The sequence below is a fragment of the Gobius niger genome (genome assembly GCF_951799975.1).
Source record: "Gobius niger genome assembly, contig: SCAFFOLD_41, whole genome shotgun sequence".
Classification (NCBI taxonomy): Eukaryota; Metazoa; Chordata; class Actinopteri; order Gobiiformes; family Gobiidae; genus Gobius; species Gobius niger.
In genome coordinates, this window is record NW_027639175.1 from 152,965 (window position 1) to 174,157 (window position 21,193).

Genomic DNA, 21,193 nt, shown 5'->3' on the forward strand with positions numbered 1-21,193 from the left:
TATAATGATGTTATTGTCTCTCTAGCGCCGCATAGTGGTGAGTTTATATAATGATGTTATTGTGTCTCTAGCGCCGCATAGTGGTGAGTTTATATAATAATGTTATTGTGTCTCTAGTGCCGCATAGTGGTGAGTTTATATAATGATGTTATTGTCTCTCTAGCGCCGCATAGTGGTGAGTTTATATAATGATGTTATTGTCTCTAGCGCCGCATAGTGGTGAGTTTATATAATGATGTTATTGTCTCTAGCGCCGCATAGTGGTGAGTTTATATAATGATGTTATTGTCTCTCTAGCGCCGCATAGTGGTGAGTTTATATAATGATGTTATTGTGTCTCTAGCGCCGCATAGTGGTGAGTTTATATAATAATGTTATTGTGTCTCTAGCGCCGCATAGTGGTGAGTTTATATAATGATGTTATTGTGTCTCTAGCGCCGCATAGTGGTGAGTTTATATAATGATGTTATTGTCTCTAGCGCCGCATAGTGGTGAGTTTATATAATGATGTTATTGTCTCTAGCGCCGCATAGTGGTGAGTTTATATAATGATGTTATTGTCTTTCTAGCGCCGCATAGTGGTGAGTTTATATAATGATGTTATTGTGTCTCTAGCGCCGCATAGTGGTGAGTTTATATAATAATGTTATTGTGTCTCTAGCGCCGCATAGTGGTGAGTTTATATAATGATGTTATTGTGTCTCTAGCGCCGCATAGTGGTGGGTTTATATAATGATGTTATTGTGTCTCTAGCGCCGCATAGTGGTGAGTTTATATAATGATGTTATTGTCTCTCTAGCGCCGCATAGTGGTGGGTTTATATAATGATGTTATTGTGTCTCTAGCGCCGCATAGTGGTGAGTTTATATAATGATGTTATTGTCTCTCTAGCGCCGCATAGTGGTGAGTTTATATAATGATGTTATTGTCTCTAGCGCCGCATAGTGGTGAGTTTATATAATGATGTTATTGTGTCTCTAGCGCCGCATAGTGGTGGGTTTATATAATGATGTTATTGTGTCTCTAGCGCCGCATAGTGGTGAGTTTATATAATTATGTTATTGTGTCTCTAGCGCCGCATAATGGTGAGTTTATATAATGATGTTATTGTCTCTAGCGCCGCATAGTGGTGAGTTTATATAATTATGTTATTGTGTCTCTAGCGCCGCATAGTGGTGAGTTTATATAATGATGTTATTGTCTCTCTAGCGCCCGCATAGTGGTGGGTTTATATAATGATGTTATTGTCTCTAGCGCCGCATAGTGGTGAGTTTATATAATGATGTTATTGTGTCTCTAGCGCCGCATAGTGGTGAGTTTATATAATGATGTTATTGTGTCTAGAGCCGCATAGTGGTGAGTTTATATAATGATGTTATTGTGTCTCTAGCGCCGCATAGTGGTGAGTTTATATAATGATGTTATTGCTGTCTCTAGCGCCACATAGTGGTGAGTTTATATAATGAGTGTTATTGTGTCTCTAGCGCCGCATAGTGGTGAGTTTATATAATGATGTTATTGTGTCTCTAGCGCCGCATAGTGGTGAGTTTATATAATGATGTTATTGTGTCTCTAGCGCCGCATAGTGGTGAGTTTATATAATGATGTTATTGTCTCTCTAGCGCCGCATAGTGGTGAGTTTATATAATGATGTTATTGTGTCTCTAGCGCCGCATAGTGGTGAGTTTATATAATGATGTTATTGTCTCTAGCGCCGCATAGTGGTGGGTTTATATAATGATGTTATTGTCTCTAGCGCCGCATAGTGGTGGGTTTATATAATGATGTTATTGTGTCTCTAGCGCCGCATAGTGGTGAGTTTATATAATGATGTTATAGTGTCTCTAGCGCCGCATAGTGGTGAGTTTATATAATGATGTTATTGTGTCTCTAGCGCCGCATAGTGGTGAGTTTATATAATGATGTTATTGTCTCTAGCGCCGCATAGTGGTGAGTTTATATAATGATGTTATTGTGTCTCTAGCGCCGCATAGTGGTGGGTTCATATAATGATGTTATTGTCTCTCGCGCCGCATAGTGGTGAGTTTATATAATGATGTTATTGTGTCTCTAGCGCCGCATAGTGGTGAGTTTATATAATGATGTTATTGTCTCTCTAGCGCCGCATAGTGGTGAGTTTATATAATGATGTTATTGTGTCTCTAGCGCCGCATAGTGGTGACTTTATATAATGATGTTATTGTGTCTCTAGCGCCGCATAGTGGTGAGTTTATATAATGATGTTATTGTGTCTCTAGCGCCGCATAGTGGTGACTTTATATAATGATGTTATTGTGTCTCTAGCGCCGCATAGTGGTGGGTTTATATAATGATTTTATTGTGTCTCTAGCGCCGCATAGTGGTGAGTTTATATAATGATGTTATTGTCTCTCTAGCGCCGCATAGTGGTGAGTTTATATAATGATGTTATTGTCTCTCTAGCGCCGCATAGTGGTGAGTTTATATAATGATGTTATTGTGTCTCTAGCGCCGCATAGTGGTGACTTTATATAATGATGTTATTGTGTCTCTAGCGCCGCATAGTGGTGGGTTTATATAATGATTTTATTGTGTCTCTAGCGCCGCATAGTGGTGGGTTTATATAATGATGTTATTGTTTCTCTAGCGCCGCATAGTGGTGAGTTTATATAATGATTTTATTGTGTCTCTAGCGCCGCATAGTGGTGAGTTTATATAATGATGTTATTGTGTCTCTAGCGCCGCATAGTGGTGAGTTTATATAATGATGTTATTGTGTCTCTAGCGCCGCATAGTGGTGGGTTTATATAATGATGTTATTGTCTCTCTAGCGCCGCATAGTGGTGAGTTTATATAATGATGTTATTGTGTCTCTAGCGCCGCATAGTGGTGAGTTTATATAATGATGTTATTGTGTCTCTAGCGCCGCATAGTGGTGGGTTTATATAATGATGTTATTGTCTCTCTAGCGCCGCATAGTGGTGAGTTTATATAATGATGTTATTGTGTCTCTAGCGCCGCATAGTGGTGAGTTTATATAATGATGTTATTGTGTCTCTAGCGCCGCATAGTGGTGAGTTTATATAATGATGTTATTGTGTCTCTAGCGCCGCATAGTGGTGGGTTTATATAATGATGTTATTGTGTCTCTAGCGCCGCATAGTGGTGGGTTTATATAATGATGTTATTGTGTCTCTAGCGCCGCATAGTGGTGAGTTTATATAATGATGTTATTGTGTCTCTAGCGCCGCATAGTGGTGGGTTTATATAATGATGTTATTGTCTCTAGCGCCGCATAGTGGTGGGTTTATATAATGATGTTATTGTGTCTCTAGCGCCGCATAGTGGTGAGTTTATATAATGATGTTATTGTCTCTAGCGCCGCATAGTGGTGAGTTTATATAATGATGTTATTGTCTCTAGAGCCGCATAGTGGTGGGTTTATATAATGATGTTATTGTCTCTCTAGCGCCGCATAGTGGTGAGTTTATATAATGATGTTATTGTCTCTAGCGCCGCATAGTGGTGAGTTTATATAATGATGTTATTGTCTCTAGAGCCGCATAGTGGTGGGTTTATATAATGATGTTATTGTCTCTCTAGCGCCGCATAGTGGTGAGTTTATATAATGATGTTATTGTCTCTAGCGCCGCATAGTGGTGGGTTTATATAATGATGTTATTGTCTCTAGCGCCGCATAGTGGTGGGTTTATATAATGATGTTATTGTCTCTCTAGCGCCGCATAGTGGTGAGTTTATATAATGATGTTATTGTGTCTCTAGCGCCGCATAGTGGTGAGTTTATATAATGATGTTATTGTCTCTCTAGCGCCGCATAGTGGTGAGTTTATATAATGATGTTATTGTCTCTCTAGCGCCGCATAGTGGTGAGTTTATATAATGATGTTATTGTCTCTAGCGCCGCATAGTGGTGGGTTTATATAATGATGTTATTGTCTCTAGCGCCGCATAGTGGTGGGTTTATATAATGATGTTATTGTGTCTCTAGCGCCGCATAGTGGTGAGTTTATATAATGATGTTATTGTCTCTAGCGCCGCATAGTGGTGAGTTTATATAATGATGTTATTGTCTCTAGCGCCGCATAGTGGTGGGTTTATATAATGATGTTATTGTCTCTCTAGCGCCGCATAGTGGTGAGTTTATATAATGATGTTATTGTCTCTAGCGCCGCATAGTGGTGGGTTTATATAATGATGTTATTGTCTCTAGCGCCGCATAGTGGTGGGTTTATATAATGATGTTATTGTCTCTCTAGCGCCGCATAGTGGTGAGTTTATATAATGATGTTATTGTGTCTCTAGCGCCGCATAGTGGTGAGTTTATATAATGATGTTATTGTCTCTCTAGCGCCGCATAGTGGTGAGTTTATATAATGATGTTATTGTCTCTCTAGCGCCGCATAGTGGTGAGTTTATATAATGATGTTATTGTGTCTCTAGCGCCGCATAGTGGTGGGTTTATATAATGATGTTATTGTCTCTCTAGCGCCGCATAGTGGTGAGTTTATATAATGATGTTATTGTCTCTAGTGCCGCATAGTGGTGAGTTTATATAATGATGTTATTGTCTCTAGCGCCGCATAGTGGTGGGTTCATATAATGATGTTATTGTGTCTCTAGCGCCGCATAGTGGTGGGTTTATATAATGATGTTATTGTGTCTCTAGCGCCGCATAGTGGTGGGTTTATATAATGATGTTATTGTGTCTCTAGCGCCGCATAGTGGTGAGTTTATATAATGATGTTATTGTGTCTAGCGCCGCATAGTGGTGAGTTTATATAATGATGTTATTGTGTCTCTAGCGCCGCATAGTGGTGGGTTTATATAATGATGTTATTGTGTCTCTAGCGCCGCATAGTGGTGGGTTTATATAATGATGTTATTGTGTCTCTAGCGCCGCATAGTGGTGAGTTTATATAATGATGTTATTGTGTCTCTAGCGCCGCATAGTGGTGAGTTTATATAATGATGTTATTGTGTCTCTAGCGCCGCATAGTGGTGGGTTTATATAATGATGTTATTGTCTCTAGCGCCGCATAGTGGTGAGTTTATATAATGATGTTATTGTCTCTAGCGCCGCATAGTGGTGAGTTTATATAATGATGTTATTGTCTCTCTAGCGCCGCATAGTGGTGAGTTTATATAATGATGTTATTGTGTCTCTAGCGCCGCATAGTGGTGAGTTTATATAATGATGTTATTGTCTCTCTAGCGCCGCATAGTGGTGAGTTTATATAATGATGTTATTGTCTCTAGCGCCGCATAGTGGTGAGTTTATATAATGATGTTATTGTGTCTCTAGCGCCGCATAGTGGTGAGTTTATATAATGATGTTATTGTCTCTAGCGCCGCATAGTGGTGAGTTTATATAATGATGTTATTGTGTCTCTAGCGCCGCATAGTGGTGAGTTTATATAATGATGTTATTGTCTCTAGCGCCGCATAGTGGTGGGTTTATATAATGATGTTATTGTGTTTCTAGCGCCGCATAGTGGTGGGTTTATATAATGATGTTATTGTGTCTCTAGCGCCGCATAGTGGTGAGTTTATATAATGATGTTATTGTGTCTCTAGCGCCGCATAGTGGTGAGTTTATATAATGATGTTATTGTGTCTCTAGCGCCGCATAGTGGTGGGTTTATATAATGATGTTATTGTCTCTAGCGCCGCATAGTGGTGAGTTTATATAATGATGTTATTGTGTCTTTAGCGCCGCATAGTGGTGAGTTTATATAATGATGTTATTGTGTCTCTAGCGCCGCATAGTGGTGAGTTTATATAATGATGTTATTGTCTCTCTAGCGCTGCATAGTGGTGGGTTTATATAATGATGTTATTGTGTCTCTAGCGCCGCATAGTGGTGGGTTTATATAATGATGTTATTGTGTCTCTAGCGCCGCATAGTGGTGAGTTTATATAATGATGTTATTGTGTCTCTAGCGCTGCATAGTGGTGGGTTTATATAATGATGTTATTGTCTCTCTAGCGCCGCATAGTGGTGAGTTTATATAATGATGTTATTGTGTCTCTAGCGCCGCATAGTGGTGGGTTTATATAATGATGTTATTGTCTCTCTAGCGCCGCATAGTGGTGAGTTTATATAATGATGTTATTGTGTCTCTAGCGCTGCATAGTGGTGGGTTTATATAATGATGTTATTGTCTCTCTAGCGCCGCATAGTGGTGAGTTTATATAATGATGTTATTGTGTCTCTAGCGCCGCATAGTGGTGGGTTTATATAATGATGTTATTGTCTCTAGCGCCGCATAGTGGTGAGTTTATATAATGATGTTATTGTGTCTCTAGCGCCGCATAGTGGTGGGTTTATATAATGATGTTATTGTGTCTCTAGCGCCGCATAGTGGTGAGTTTATATAATGATGTTATTGTGTCTCTAGCGCCGCATAGTGGTGAGTTTATATAATGATGTTATTGTCTCTAGCGCCGCATAGTGGTGGGTTTATATAATGATGTTATTGTCTCTCTAGCGCCGCATAGTGGTGAGTTTATATAATGATGTTATTGTGTCTCTAGCGCCGCATAGTGGTGAGTTTATATAATGATGTTATTGTCTCTCTAGCGCCGCATAGTGGTGAGTTTATATAATGATGTTATTGTGTCTCTAGCGCCGCATAGTGGTGAGTTTATATAATGATGTTATTGTGTCTCTAGCGCCGCATAGTGGTGAGTTTATATAATGATGTTATTGTGTCTCTAGCGCCGCATAGTGGTGAGTTTATATAATGATGTTATTGTGTCTCTAGCGCCGCATAGTGGTGAGTTTATATAATGATGTTATTGTCTCTAGCGCCGCATAGTGGTGGGTTTATATAATGATGTTATTGTCTCTAGCGCCGCATAGTGGTGAGTTTATATAATGATGTTATTGTCTCTAGCGCCGCATAGTGGTGAGTTTATATAATGATGTTATTGTGTCTCTAGCGCCGCATAGTGGTGGGTTTATATAATGATGTTATTGTGTCTCTAGCGCCGCATAGTGGTGAGTTTATATAATGATGTTATTGTCTCTCTAGCGCCGCATAGTGGTGAGTTTATATAATGATGTTATTGTCTCTAGCGCCGCATAGTGGTGGGTTTATATAATGATGTTATTGTGTCTCTAGCGCCGCATAGTGGTGAGTTTATATAATGACGTTATTGTCTCTCTAGCGCCGCATAGTGGTGGGTTTATATAATGACGTTATTGTCTCTAGCGCCGCATAGTGGTGGGTTTATATAATGATGTTATTGTGTCTCTAGCGCCGCATAGTGGTGAGTTTATATAATGATGTTATTGTCTCTCTAGCGCCGCATAGTGGTGGGTTTATATAATGATGTTATTGTCTCTAGCGCCGCATAGTGGTGGGTTTATATAATGATGTTATTGTGTCTCTAGCGCCGCATAGTGGTGAGTTTATATAATGATGTTATTGTCTCTCTAGCGCCGCATAGTGGTGAGTTTATATAATGATGTTATTGTGTCTCTAGCGCCGCATAGTGGTGAGTTTATATAATGATGTTATTGTCTCTCTAGCGCCGCATAGTGGTGAGTTTATATAATGATGTTATTGTGTCTCTAGCGCCGCATAGTGGTGAGTTTATATAATGATGTTATTGTCTCTCTAGCGCCGCATAGTGGTGGGCATCTGCGCGATGACGAAGAAGTCGCGCTCAAAGCCGATGGTTCAGATCCTGGAGAGACTTTGTCGCTTCGACTTCATCGACGTCACGGTTTTCCCCGAAGACGTCGTCAGCGAGCAGCCGCCCGAGAACTGGCCTCTGTGCGACGTCCTGGTGTCCTTCCACTCCAAAGGTCAGGTGTCACTCACACAGAAGGTCAGGGGTCACTCACTCAGAAGGTCAGGGGAAACTCACACAGAAGGTCAGGGGTCACTCACTCAGAAGGTCAGGGGAAACTCACACAGAAGGTCAGGGGTCACTCACACAGGAGGTCAGGGGTCACTCACTCAGGAGGTCAGGGTCACTCACACAGGAGGTCAGGGGTCACTCACACAGAAGGTCAGGGGTCACTCACTCAGGAGGTCAGGGGTCACTCACACAGAAGGTCAGGGGAAACTCACACAGAAGGTCAGGGGTCACTCACTCAGAAGGTCAGGGGAAACTCACACAGAAGGTCAGGGGTCACTCACACAGAAGGTCAGGGGTCACTCACACAGAAGGTCAGGGGTCACACACAGAAGGTCAGGGGTCACTCACACAGGAGGTCAGGGGTCACTCACTCAGAAGGTCAGGGGTCACTCACACAGGAGGTCAGGGGTCACTCACACAGAAGGTCAGGGGTCACTCACTCAGAAGGTCAGGGGTCACTCACACAGAAGGTCAGCGGTCACTCACTCAGAAGGTCAGGGGTCACTCACACAGAAGGTCAGCGGTCACTCACTCAGGAGGTCAGGGGTCACTCACTCAGAAGGTCAGGGGTCACTCACACAGAAGGTCAGGGGTCACTCACACAGGAGGTCAGGGGTCACTCACACAGAAGGTCAGGGGTCACTCACACAGGAGGTCAGGGGTCACTCACTCAGGAGGTCAGGGGTCACTCACTCAGAAGGTCAGGGGTCACTCACACAGAAGGTCAGGGGTCATTCACTCAGGAGGTCAGGGGTCACTCACACAGAAGGTCAGGGGTCACTCACACAGAAGGTCAGGGGTCACTCACTCAGGAGGTCAGGGGTCACTCACACAGGAGGTCAGGGGTCACTCACACAGAAGGTCAGGGGTCATTCACTCAGGAGGTCAGGGGTCACTCACACAGAAGGTCAGGGGTCATTCACTCAGGAGGTCAGGGGTCACTCACACAGAAGGTCAGGGGTCACTCACACAGGAGGTCAGGGGTCACTCACACAGAAGGTCAGGGGTCACTCACACAGGAGGTCAGGGGTCACTCACTCAGAAGGTCAGGGGTCACTCACTCAGAAGGTCAGGGGTCACTCACACAGAAGGTCAGGGGTCATTCACTCAGGAGGTCAGGGGTCACTCACACAGAAGGTCAGGGGTCACTCACACAGGAGGTCAGGGGTCACTCACACAGGAGGTCAGGGGTCACTCACACAGAAGGTCAGGGGTCACTCACACAGAAGGTCAGGGGTCACTCACACAGGAGGTCAGGGGTCACTCACTCAGGAGGTCAGGGGTCACTCACTCAGAAGGTCAGGGGTCACTCACACAGAAGGTCAGGGGTCATTCACTCGCTGTAAAGCAGAAGTCTTCACTCCATGACTCATATTTGGGTCAAATATTATCATTTGAACTCAAGACGTGACTGTATTTTTAGATGATGGACGGCGCCCCCTGCAGGCTGTTTCCTTGGTTACTTCTGTAGTACTTTTACTGTAGTACAGTTACTGTAGTACTTGTGTGTGTGTGTGGCAGGTTTCCCGTTGGACAAAGCCGTGGAATATTCCAAACTCAGGAATCCTCTGCTCATAAACGACTTGGACATGCAGTACTTCATCCAGGACAGGTACGAGTACTACTACTGCAAATACTACTGATGCAAACACTACTACTGCATATATTACTACTGCAAATACTACTACTGCATATATTACTACTGCATATATTACTACTTCAAATACTACTACTGAATATATTATTACTGCAAATACTACTGTACTAAAGGGTGTCTGTGCAGGAGGGAGGTTTACCGCATCCTTCAGGAGGAGGGCATCGACCTGCCGCGCTACGCCGTCCTCAACCGTGACCCGGACCGACCTGAAGGTACGAACACTAACAGAACCACAACCTGAAGGTACCAACACTAACAGAACCATGATCTGAAGGTACGAACACTAACAGAACCATGACCTGAAGGTACAAACACTAACAGAACCATGACCTGAAGGTACCAACACTAACAGAACCATGACCTGAAGGTACGAACACTAACAGAACCACGACCTGAAGGTACAAACACTAACAGAACCACGACCTGAAGGTACCAACACTAACAGAACCATGACCTGAAGGTATAAACACTAACAGAACCATGACCTGAAGGTACAGACACTAACAGAACCATGACCTGAAGGTACAAACACTAACAGAACCACGACCTGAAGGTACGAACACTAACAGAACCACGACCTGAAGGTACGAACACTAACAGAACCATGACCTGAAGGTACGAACACTAACAGAACCATGACCTGAAGGTACGAACACTAACAGAACCATGACCTGAAGGTACAAACACTAACAGAACCACGACCTGAAGGTACAAACACTAACAGAACCATGACCTGAAGGTACGAACACTAACAGAACCATGACCTGAAGGTACAAACACTAACAGAACCATGACCTGAAGGTACAAACACTAACAGAACCATGACCTGAAGGTACAAACACTAACAGAACCACGACCTGAAGGTACAAACACTAACAGAACCACGACCTGAAGGTACGAACACTAACAGAACCATGACCTGAAGGTACGAACACTAACAGAACCATAACCTGAAGGTACGAACACTAACAGAACCATGACCTGAAGGTACAAACACTAACAGAACCACGACCTGAAGGTACAAACACTAACAGAACCACGACCTGAAGATACGAACACTAACAGAACCATGACCTGAAGATACGAACACTAACAGAACCATGACCTGAAGATACAAACACTAACAGAACCACAACCTGAAGATACGAACACTAACAGAACCATGACCTGAAGGTACGAATACTAACAGAACCATGACCTGAAGGTACCAACACTAACAGAACCATGACCTGAAGGTACAAACACTAACAGAACCATGACCTGAAGATACGAACACTAACAGAACCACGACCTGAAGGTACGAACACTAACAGAACCATGACCTGAAGGTACAAACACTAACAGAACCATGATCTGAAGGTACAAACACTAACAGAACCATGACCTGAAGGTACGAACACTAACAGAACCATGACCTGAAGGTACGAAAACTAACAGAACCACGACCTGAAGGTACGAAAACTAACAGAACCACGACCTGAAGGTACAGACACTAACAGAACCACGACCTGAAGGTACAAACACTAACAGAACCATGACCTGAAGGTACAAACACTAACAGAACCATGACCTGAAGGTACGAACACAAACAGAACCACGACCTGAAGGTACGAACACTAACAGAACCATGACCTGAAGGTACGAACACTAACAGAACCATGACCTGAAGGTACGAACACTAACAGAACCACGACCTGAAGGTATGAACACTAACAGAACCACGACCTGAAGGTACGAACACTAACAGAACCATGACCTGAAGGTACGAACACTAACAGAACCATGACCTGAAGATACAAACACTAACAGAACCATGACCTGAAGGTACGAACACTAACAGAACCATGACCTGAAGGTACGAACACTAACAGAACCACGACCTGAAGATACGAACACTAACAGAACCATGACCTGAAGGTACGAACACTAACAGAACCATGACCTGAAGGTACGAACACTAACAGAACCATGACCTGAAGGTATTAACACTAACAGAACCATGACCTGAAGGTACGAACACTAACAGAACCACGACCTGAAGATACGAACACTAACAGAACCATGACCTGAAGGTACGAACACTAACAGAACCATGACCTGAAGGTACGAACACTAACAGAACCATGACCTGAAGGTATTAACACTAACAGAACCATGACCTGAAGGTACAAACACTAACAGAACCATGACCTGAAGATACAAACACTAACAGAACCATGACCTGAAGGTACCAACACTAACAGAACCATGACCTGAAGGTACGAACACTAACAGAACCATGACCTGAAGGTACAAACACTAACAGAACCATGACCTGAAGATACAAACACTAACAGAACCATGACCTGAAGGTACGAACACTAACAGAACCATGACCTGAAGGTACCAACACTAACAGAACCATGACCTGAAGGTACGAACACTAACAGAACCATGACCTGAAGGTACAAACACTAACAGAACCATGACCTGAAGGTACCAACACTAACAGAACCACGATCTGAAGGTACGAACACTAACAGAACCATGACCTGAAGGTACAAACACTAACAGAACCATGACCTGAAGGTACCAACACTAACAGAACCACGATCTGAAGGTACGAACACTAACAGAACCACGACCTGAAGGTACGAACACTAACAGAACCATGACCTGAAGGTACGAACACTAACAGAACCATGACCTGAAGGTACGAACACTAACAGAACCATGACCTGAAGGTACGAACACTAACAGAACCAAGACCTGAAGGTACGAACACTAACAGAACCAAGACCTGAAGGTACGAACACTAACAGAACCATGACCTGAAGATACGAACACTAACAGAACCACGACCTGAAGATACGAACACTAACAGAACCATGACCTGAAGGTACTAACACTAACAGAACCATGACCTGAAGATACGAACACTAACAGAACCACGACCTGAAGGTACGAACACTAACAGAACCATGACCTGAAGATATGAACACTAACAGAACCATGACCTGAAGGTATGAACACTAACAGAACCACGACCTGAAGGTATGAACACTAACAGAACCAAGACCTGAAGGTACAAACACTAACAGAACCATGACCTGAAGGTATGAACACTAACAGAACCATGACCTGAAGGTACGAACACTAACAGAACCAAGACCTGAAGGTACAAACACTAACAGAACCATGACCTGAAGGTATGAACACTAACAGAACCATGACCTGAAGGTACAAACACTAACAGAACCAAGACCTGAAGGTACAAACACTAACAGAACCATGACCTGAAGGTACGAACACTAACAGAACCATGACCTGAAGGTACAAACACCAACAGAACCATGACCTGAAGGTACAAACACTAACAGAACCATGACCTGAAGGTACCAACACTAACAGAATCGGTGGCGGTTTTGACTTGTTCTCCTTGTTTTCCCAGAATGCAATCTGGTGGAGTGCGAGGACCATGTGGAGGTGAACGGGGAGATCTTCCAAAAACCGTTTGTGGAGAAACCGGTTTGTGCTGAAGATCACAACGTTTACATCTACTACCCCACGTCAGCAGGGGGCGGCAGCCAGCGGCTCTTCAGGAAGGTGAGGGGTGGGAGCAGTATTTGTTTGTGTTAGTACGTGGTAGTACTTGGTAGTACTTGTACTGTAGTATTTCTCTGTGACAGATCGGCAGCAGGAGCAGTGTGTACTCCCCCGAGAGCAGCGTCAGGAAAACAGGCTCCTACATCTACGAGGAGTTCATGCCCACGGACGGGACGGACGTCAAGGTACGTCTCCTACAGCGCGGGGTCACGAATTAAACTTCCTCAAATAAAGGTCCGGAACATACAGGGTTAATTCACAGTTATACATAAGTCTTTATTAAATCTATTACTGTGATTTGATATAAATAAACAATGCAATTAATTGAATCCTGTTTTTTGCTCTAAACATAAGTTTTGGCTCCTAAATATATCCTATATATGACAGAGATGTGTTTCTCCTGAGCCCTGTTCAGGCCTGGTTTAGGGGCCATGTACCTGTATTACAGGTGTACACGGTGGCCCCTCCCCCTCTCTCACCTGTATATATTTACCTGTATTACAGGTGTACGCGGTGGCCCCTCCCCCTCTCTCACCTGTATATATTTACCTGTATTCCAGGTGTACACGGTGGCCCCTCCCCCTCTCTCACCTGTATATATTTACCTGTATTACAGGTGTGCACGGTGGCCCCTCCCCCTCTCACCTGTATATATTTACCTGTATTACAGGTGTACACGGTGGCCCCTCCCCCTCTCTCACCTGTATATATTTACCTGTATTACAGGTGTACACGGTGGCCCCTCCCCCTCTCACCTGTATATATTTACCTGTATTACAGGTGTACACGGTGGCCCCTCCCCCTCTCACCTGTATATATTTAGCTGTATTACAGGTGTACACGGTGGCTCCTCCCCCTCTCTCACCTGTATATATTTACCTGTATTACAGGTGCACACAGTGGCCCCTCCCCCTCTCTCACCTGTATATATTTACCTGTATTACAGGTGTACACGGTGGCCCCTCCCCCTCTCTCACCTGTATATATTTACCTGTATTACAGGTGTACACGGTGGCCCCTCCCCCTCTCACCTGTATATATTTACCTGTATTACAGGTGTACACGGTGGCCCCTCCCCCTCTCTCACCTGTATATATTTACCTGTATTACAGGTGTACACGGTGGCCCCTCCCCCTCTCTCACCTGTATATATTTACCTGTATTACAGGTGTACACGGTGGCCCCTCCCCTCTCTCACCTGTATATATTTACCTGTATTACAGGTGTACACGGTGGCCCCTCCCCCTCTCTCACCTGTATATATTTACCTGTATTACAGGTGTACACGGTGGCCCCTCCCCCTCTCTCACCTGTATATATTTACCTGTATTACAGGTGTGCACCGTTGCCCCTCCCCCTCTCTCACCTGTATATATTTACCTGTATTACAGGTGTACACGGTGGCCCCTCCCCCTCTCTCACCTGTATATATTTACCTGTATTACAGGTGTACACGGTGGCCCCTCCCCCTCTCACCTGTATATATTTACCTGTATTACAGGTGTACACGGTGGCCCCTCCCCCTCTCACCTGGATATATTTACCTGTATTACAGGTGTACACGGTGGCCCCTCCCCCTCTCTCACCTGTATATATTTACCTGTATTACAGGTGTACACGGTGGGGCCGGATTACGCTCACGCTGAGGCTCGTAAATCGCCGGCGCTCGACGGGAAAGTGGAGCGAGACTCTGAGGGGAAGGAGGTTCGGTATCCGGTCATGCTCACCGCCATCGAGAAACTGGTCGCTCGCAAAGTCTGCCTCGCCTTCAAGGTAAGCCCCGCCCTCGAGGTAAGCCCCGCCCTCAAGGTCAGCCCGGGTCAGACTTACTTTATTTTTAACATAGTTAGAATAAAGGTTGCTGCTGATGCTTTTAGCTGGTGCTAACACACAGCTCCTCGTGCTAACACACAGCTCCTCATGCTAACACACACACAGCTCCTCGTGCTAACACACAGCTCCTCGTGCTAACACACAGCTCCTCGTGCTAACACACAGCTCCTCGTGCTAACACACAGCTCCTCGAGCTAACACACAGCTCCTCGAGCTAACACACAGCTCCTCGTGCTAACACACAGCTCCTCGAGCTAACACACAGCTCCTCGAGCTAACACACAGCTCCTGGTGCTAACACACAGCTCCTCGTGCTAACACACAGCTCCTCGAGCTAACACACAGCTCCTCGAGCTAACACACAGCTCCTCATGCTAACACACAGCTCCTCGAGCTAACACACAGCTCCTCGAGCTAACACACAGCTCCTCGAGCTAACACACAGCTCCTCGTGCTAACACACAGCTCCTCGAGCTAACACACAGCTCCTGGTGCTAACACACACACAGCTCCTCGTGCTAACACACAGCTCCTCGAGCTAACACACAGCTCCTCGTGCTAACACACAGCTCCTCGAGCTAACACACAGCTCCTCGAGCTAACACACAGCTCCTGGTGCTAACACACACACAGCTCCTCGTGCTAACACACAGCTCCTCGTGCTAACACACAGCTCCTCGTGCTAACACACACACAGCTCCTCGTGCTAACACACAGCTCCTGGTGCTAACACACAGCTCCTCGTGCTAACACACACACAGCTCCTCGTGCTAACACACAGCTCCTCGTGCTAACACACAGCTCCTCGTGCTAACACACAGCTCCTGGTGCTAACACACACACAGCTCCTCGTGCTAACACACAGCTCCTCGTGCTAACACACACACAGCTCCTCGTGCTAACACACAGCTCCTCGTGCTAACACACACACAGCTCCTCGTGCTAACACACAGCTCCTCGTGCTAACACACAGCTCCTCGTGCTAACACACAGCTCCTCGTGCTAACACACAGCTCCTCGAGCTAACACACAGCTCCTCGAGCTAACACACAGCTCCTCATGCTAACACACAGCTCCTGGTGCTAACACACACACAGCTCCTCGTGCTAACACACAGCTCCTCGAGCTAACACACAGCTCCTCGAGCTAACACACAGCTCCTCATGCTAACACACAGCTCCTCGTGCTAACACACAGCTCCTCGTGCTAACACACAGCTCCTCGTGCTAACACACAGCTCCTTGTGCTAACACACAGCTCCTGGTGCTAACACACAGCTCCTCTTGCTAACACACTGCTCCTCGTGCTAACACACAGCTCCTCATGCTAACACACAGCTCCTCGTGCTAACACACAGCTCCTCATGCTAACACACAGCTCCTGGTGCTAACACACAGCTCCTCGTGCTAACACACAGCTCCTCATGCTAACACACAGCTCCTCGTGCTAACACACAGCTCCTCATGCTAACACACAGCTCCTCGTGCTAACACACAGCTCCTTGTGCTAACACACAGCTCCTGGTGCTAACACACAGCTCCTCTTGCTAACACACTGCTCCTCGTGCTAACACACAGCTCCTCATGCTAACACACAGCTCCTCATGCTAACACACAGCTCCTCGTGCTAACACACAGCTCCTCGTGCTAACACACTGCTCCTCGTGCTAACACACAGCTCCTCGTGCTAACACACAGCTCCTTGTGCTAACACACAGCTCCTCGTGCTAACACACAGCTCCTGGTGCTAACACACAGCTCCTCATGTTAACACACAGCTCCTGGTGCTAACACACAGCTCCTCATGCTAACACACTGCTCCTCGTGCTAACACACAGCTCCTCGTGCTAACACACTGCTCCTCGTGCTAACACACACAGCTCCTCGTGCTAACACACAGCTCCTCGTGCTAACACACAGCTCCTCGTGCTAACACACACACAGCTCCTGGTGCTAACACACAGCTCCTGGTGCTAACACACAGCTCCTCGTGCTAACACACAGCTCCTCGTGCTAACACACACACAGCTCCTGGTGCTAACACGCAGCTCCTCATGCTAACACACAGCTCCTCGTGCTAACACACAGCTCCTCGTGCTAACACACAGCTCCTCGTGCTAACACACAGCTCCTCGTGCTAACACACAGCTCCTCGTGCTAACACACAGCTCCTCGTGCTAACACACACACAGCTCCTCATGCTAACACACAGCTCCTCTTGCTAACACACAGCTCCTCGTGCTAACACACACACAGCTCCTCGTGCTAACACACAGCTCTTCATGCTAACACACAGCTCCTCATGCTAACACACAGCTCCTCTTGCTAACACACAGCTCCTCATGCTAACACACAGCTCCTCATGCTAACACACAGCTCCTCTTGCTAACACACAGCTCCTCGTGCTAACACACAGCTCCTGGTGCTAACACACAGCTCCTCATGTTAACACACAGCTCCTCGTGCTAACACACAGCTCCTCGTGCTAACACACAGCTCCTCGTGCTAACACACAGCTCCTCGTGCTAACACACAGCTCCTCGTGCTAACACACAGCTCCTCGTGCTAACACACAGCTCCTCGTGCTAACACACAGCTCCTCGTGCTAACACACAGCTCCTCGTGCTAACACACAGCTCCTCGTGCTAACACACACACAGCTCCTCATGCTAACACACAGCTCCTCTTGCTAACACACAGCTCCTCGTGCTAACACACACACAGCTCCTCATGCTAACACACAGCTCCTCGTGCTAACACACAGCTCCTGGTGCTAACACACAGCTCCTCGTGCTAACACACAGCTCCTCGTGCTAACACGCAGCTCCTCGTAATAACACACAGCTCCTCGTGCTAACACGCAGCTCCTCGTGCTAACACACAGCTCCTCATGCTAACACACAGCTCCTCATGCTAACACACTGCTCCTCGTGCTAACACACAGCTCCTCGTGCTAACACACTGCTCCTCGTGCTAACACACAGCTCCTGGTGCTAACACACAGCTCCTCGTGCTAACACACTGCTCCTCGTGCTAACACACAGCTCCTCGTGCTAACACACAGCTCCTCATGCTAACACACTGCTCCTCGTGCTAACACACTGCTCCTCGTGCTAACACACAGCTCCTCGTGCTAACACACAGCTCCTGGTGCTAACACACAGCTCCTGGTGCTAACACACAGCTCCTCGTGCTAACACACTGCTCCTCGTGCTAACACACAGCTCCTCGTGCTAACACACAGCTCCTCGTGCTAACACACAGCTCCTCGTGCTAACACACAGCTCCTCGTGCTAACACACAGCTCCTCGTGCTAACACACACACAGCTCCTCGTGCTAACACACAGCTCCTGGTGCTAACACACTGCTCCTCATGCTAACACACAGCTCCTCGTGCTAACACACAGCTCCTCGTGCTAACACACAGCTCCTCATGCTAACACACAGCTCCTGGTGTTAACACACAGCTCCTCGTGCTAACACACAGCTCCTCGTGCTAACACACAGCTCCTCATGCTAACACACAGCTCCTGGTGCTAACACACAGCTCCTGGTGCTAACACACAGCTCCTCGTGCTAACACACAGCTCCTCGTGCTAACACACAGCTCCTGGTGCTAACACACAGCTCCTGGTGCTAACACACAGCTCCTCGTGCTAACACACAGCTCCTCGTGCTAACACACAGCTCCTCGTGCTAACACACAGCTCCTCGTGCTAACACACAGCTCCTCGTGCTAACACACAGCTCCTCGTGCTAACACACAGCTCCTCGTGCTAACACACAGCTCCTCGTGCTAACACACTGCTCCTCATGCTAACACACAGCTCCTGGTGCTAACACACAGCTCCTCGTGCTAACACACAGCTCCTGGTGCTAACACACAGCTCCTCGTGCTAACACACAGCTCCTCATGCTAACACACAGCTCCTCATGCTAACACACAGCTCCTCATGCTAACACACAGCTCCTGGTGCTAACACACAGCTCCTGGTGCTAACACACAGCTCCTCGTGCTAACACACAGCTCCTCATGCTAACACACAGCTCCTGGTGCTAACACACAGCTCCTGGTGCTAACACACAGCTCCTGGTGCTAACACACAGCTCCTGGTGCTAACACACAGCTCCTGGTGCTAACACACAGCTCCTGGTGCTAACACACAGCTCCTCGTGCTAACACACAGCTCCTGGTGCTAACACACAGCTCCTGGTGCTAACACACAGCTCCTGGTGCTAACACACAGCTCCTCGTGCTAACACACAGCTCCTCGTGCTAACACACAGCTCCTCATGCTAACACACAGCTCCTCGTGCTAACACACAGCTCCTCGTGCTAACACACAGCTCCTCGTGCTAACACACAGCTCCTCGTGCTAACACACTGCTCCTCATGCTAACACACAGCTCCTGGTGCTAACACACAGCTCCTCGTGCTAACACACAGCTCCTGGTGCTAACACACAGCTCCTGGTGCTAACACACTGCTCCTCGTGCTAACACACAGCTCCTGGTGCTAACACACAGCTCCTCGTGCTAACACACAGCTCCTCATGCTAACACACAGCTCCTGGTGCTAACACACAGCTCCTCGTGCTAACACACAGCTCCTCGTGCTAACACACAGCTCCTCATGTTAACACACAGCTCCTCATGCTAACACACAGCTCCTCGTGCTAACACGCAGCTCCTCGTGCTAACACACAGCTCCTCGTGCTAACACACAGCTCCTCGTGCTAACACACAGCTCCTCGTGCTAACACACAGCTCCTCGTGCTAACACACAGCTCCTCGTGCTAACACACAGCTCCTGGTGCTAACACACAGCTCCTGGTGCTAACACACAGCTCCTCGTGCTAACACACAGCTCCTCGTGCTAACACACAGCTCCTCGTGCTAACACACAGCTCCTGGTGCTAACACACAGCTCCTCGTGCTAACACACAGCTCCTCGTGCTAACACACAGCTCCTGGTGCTAACACACACAGCTCCTGGTGCTAACACACAGCTCCTCATGCTAACACGCAGCTCCTCGTGCTAACACACAGCTCCTCATGCTAACACACAGCTCCTCGTGCTAACACACAGCTCCTGGTGCTAACACACACAGCTCCTGGTGCTAACACACAGCTCCTGGTGCTAACACACAGCTCCTGGTGCTAACACACACAGCTCCTGGTGCTAACACACAGCTCCTCATGCTAACACGCAGCTCCTCGTGCTAACACACAGCTCCTCATGCTAACACACAGCTCCTCATGCTAACACACAGCTCCTCATGCTAACACACAGCTCCTCGTGCTAACACACAGCTCCTCGTGCTAACACACAGCTCCTGGTGCTAACACACAGCTCCTCATGCTAACACGCAGCTCCTCGTGCTAACACACTGCTCCTGGTGCTAACACACAGCTCCTGGTGCTAACACACAGCTCCTCGTGCTAACACACAGCTCCTCGTGCTAACACACAGCTCCTCGTGCTAACACACAGCTCCTGGTGCTAACACACAGCTCCTCATGCTAACACGCAGCTCCTCGTGCTAACACACTGCTCCTGGTGCTAACACACAGCTCCTGGTGCTAACACACAGCTCCTCGTGCTAACACACAGCTCCTCGTGCTAACACACAGCTCCTCGTGCTAACACACAGCTCCTCATGCTAACACGCAGCTCCTCGTGCTAACACACAGCTCCTGGTGCTAACACGCAGCTCCTGGTGCTAACACACACAGCTCCTCATGCTAACACACACAGCTCCTCATGCTAACACACAGCTCCTGGTGCTAACACACACACAGCTCCTCGTGCTAACACACAGCTCCTGGTGCTAACACACAGCTCCTCGTGCTAACACACAGCTCCTGGTGCTAACACACAGCTCCTGGTGCTAACACACAGCTCCTCATGCTAACACACAGCTCCTGGTGCTAACACACAGCTCCTCATGCTAACACACAGCTCCTCGTGCTAACACACAGCTCCTCGTGCTAACACACAGCTCCTGGTGCTAACACACAGCTCCTCGTGCTAACACACAGCTCCTCATGCTAACACACAGCTCCTGGTGCTAACACACAGCTCCTGGTGCTAACACACAGCTCCTCGTGCTAACACACACACAGCTCCTCGTGCTAACACACAGGTCCTCGTGCTAACACACAGCTCCTCGTGCTAACACACAGCTCCTCATGCTAACACACAGCTCCTCATGCTAACACACACACAGCTCCTCGTGCTAACACACAG

At 46.8% G+C, this 21,193-nt stretch overlaps 1 protein-coding gene across 4 annotated transcripts in view; it reads left to right on the forward strand.

Annotated features, from left to right (window-relative positions):
• The window catches only part of ppip5k1b (diphosphoinositol pentakisphosphate kinase 1b), a 101,673-nt gene that overhangs the window by 26,131 nt on the left and 54,349 nt on the right, over positions 1-21,193 (forward strand). For all 4 annotated transcript variants that reach the window (XM_079583253.1, XM_079583254.1, XM_079583255.1 and 1 more), the window contains exons 2-7: positions 7,627-7,813; positions 9,391-9,481; positions 9,653-9,738; positions 12,957-13,111; positions 13,195-13,296; positions 14,723-14,884. In XM_079583253.1, coding sequence (XP_079439379.1) covers positions 7,627-7,813; positions 9,391-9,481; positions 9,653-9,738; positions 12,957-13,111; positions 13,195-13,296; positions 14,723-14,884 — 783 coding nt within the window. The remainder of the gene's footprint in view (positions 1-7,626; positions 7,814-9,390; positions 9,482-9,652; positions 9,739-12,956; positions 13,112-13,194; positions 13,297-14,722; positions 14,885-21,193) is intronic.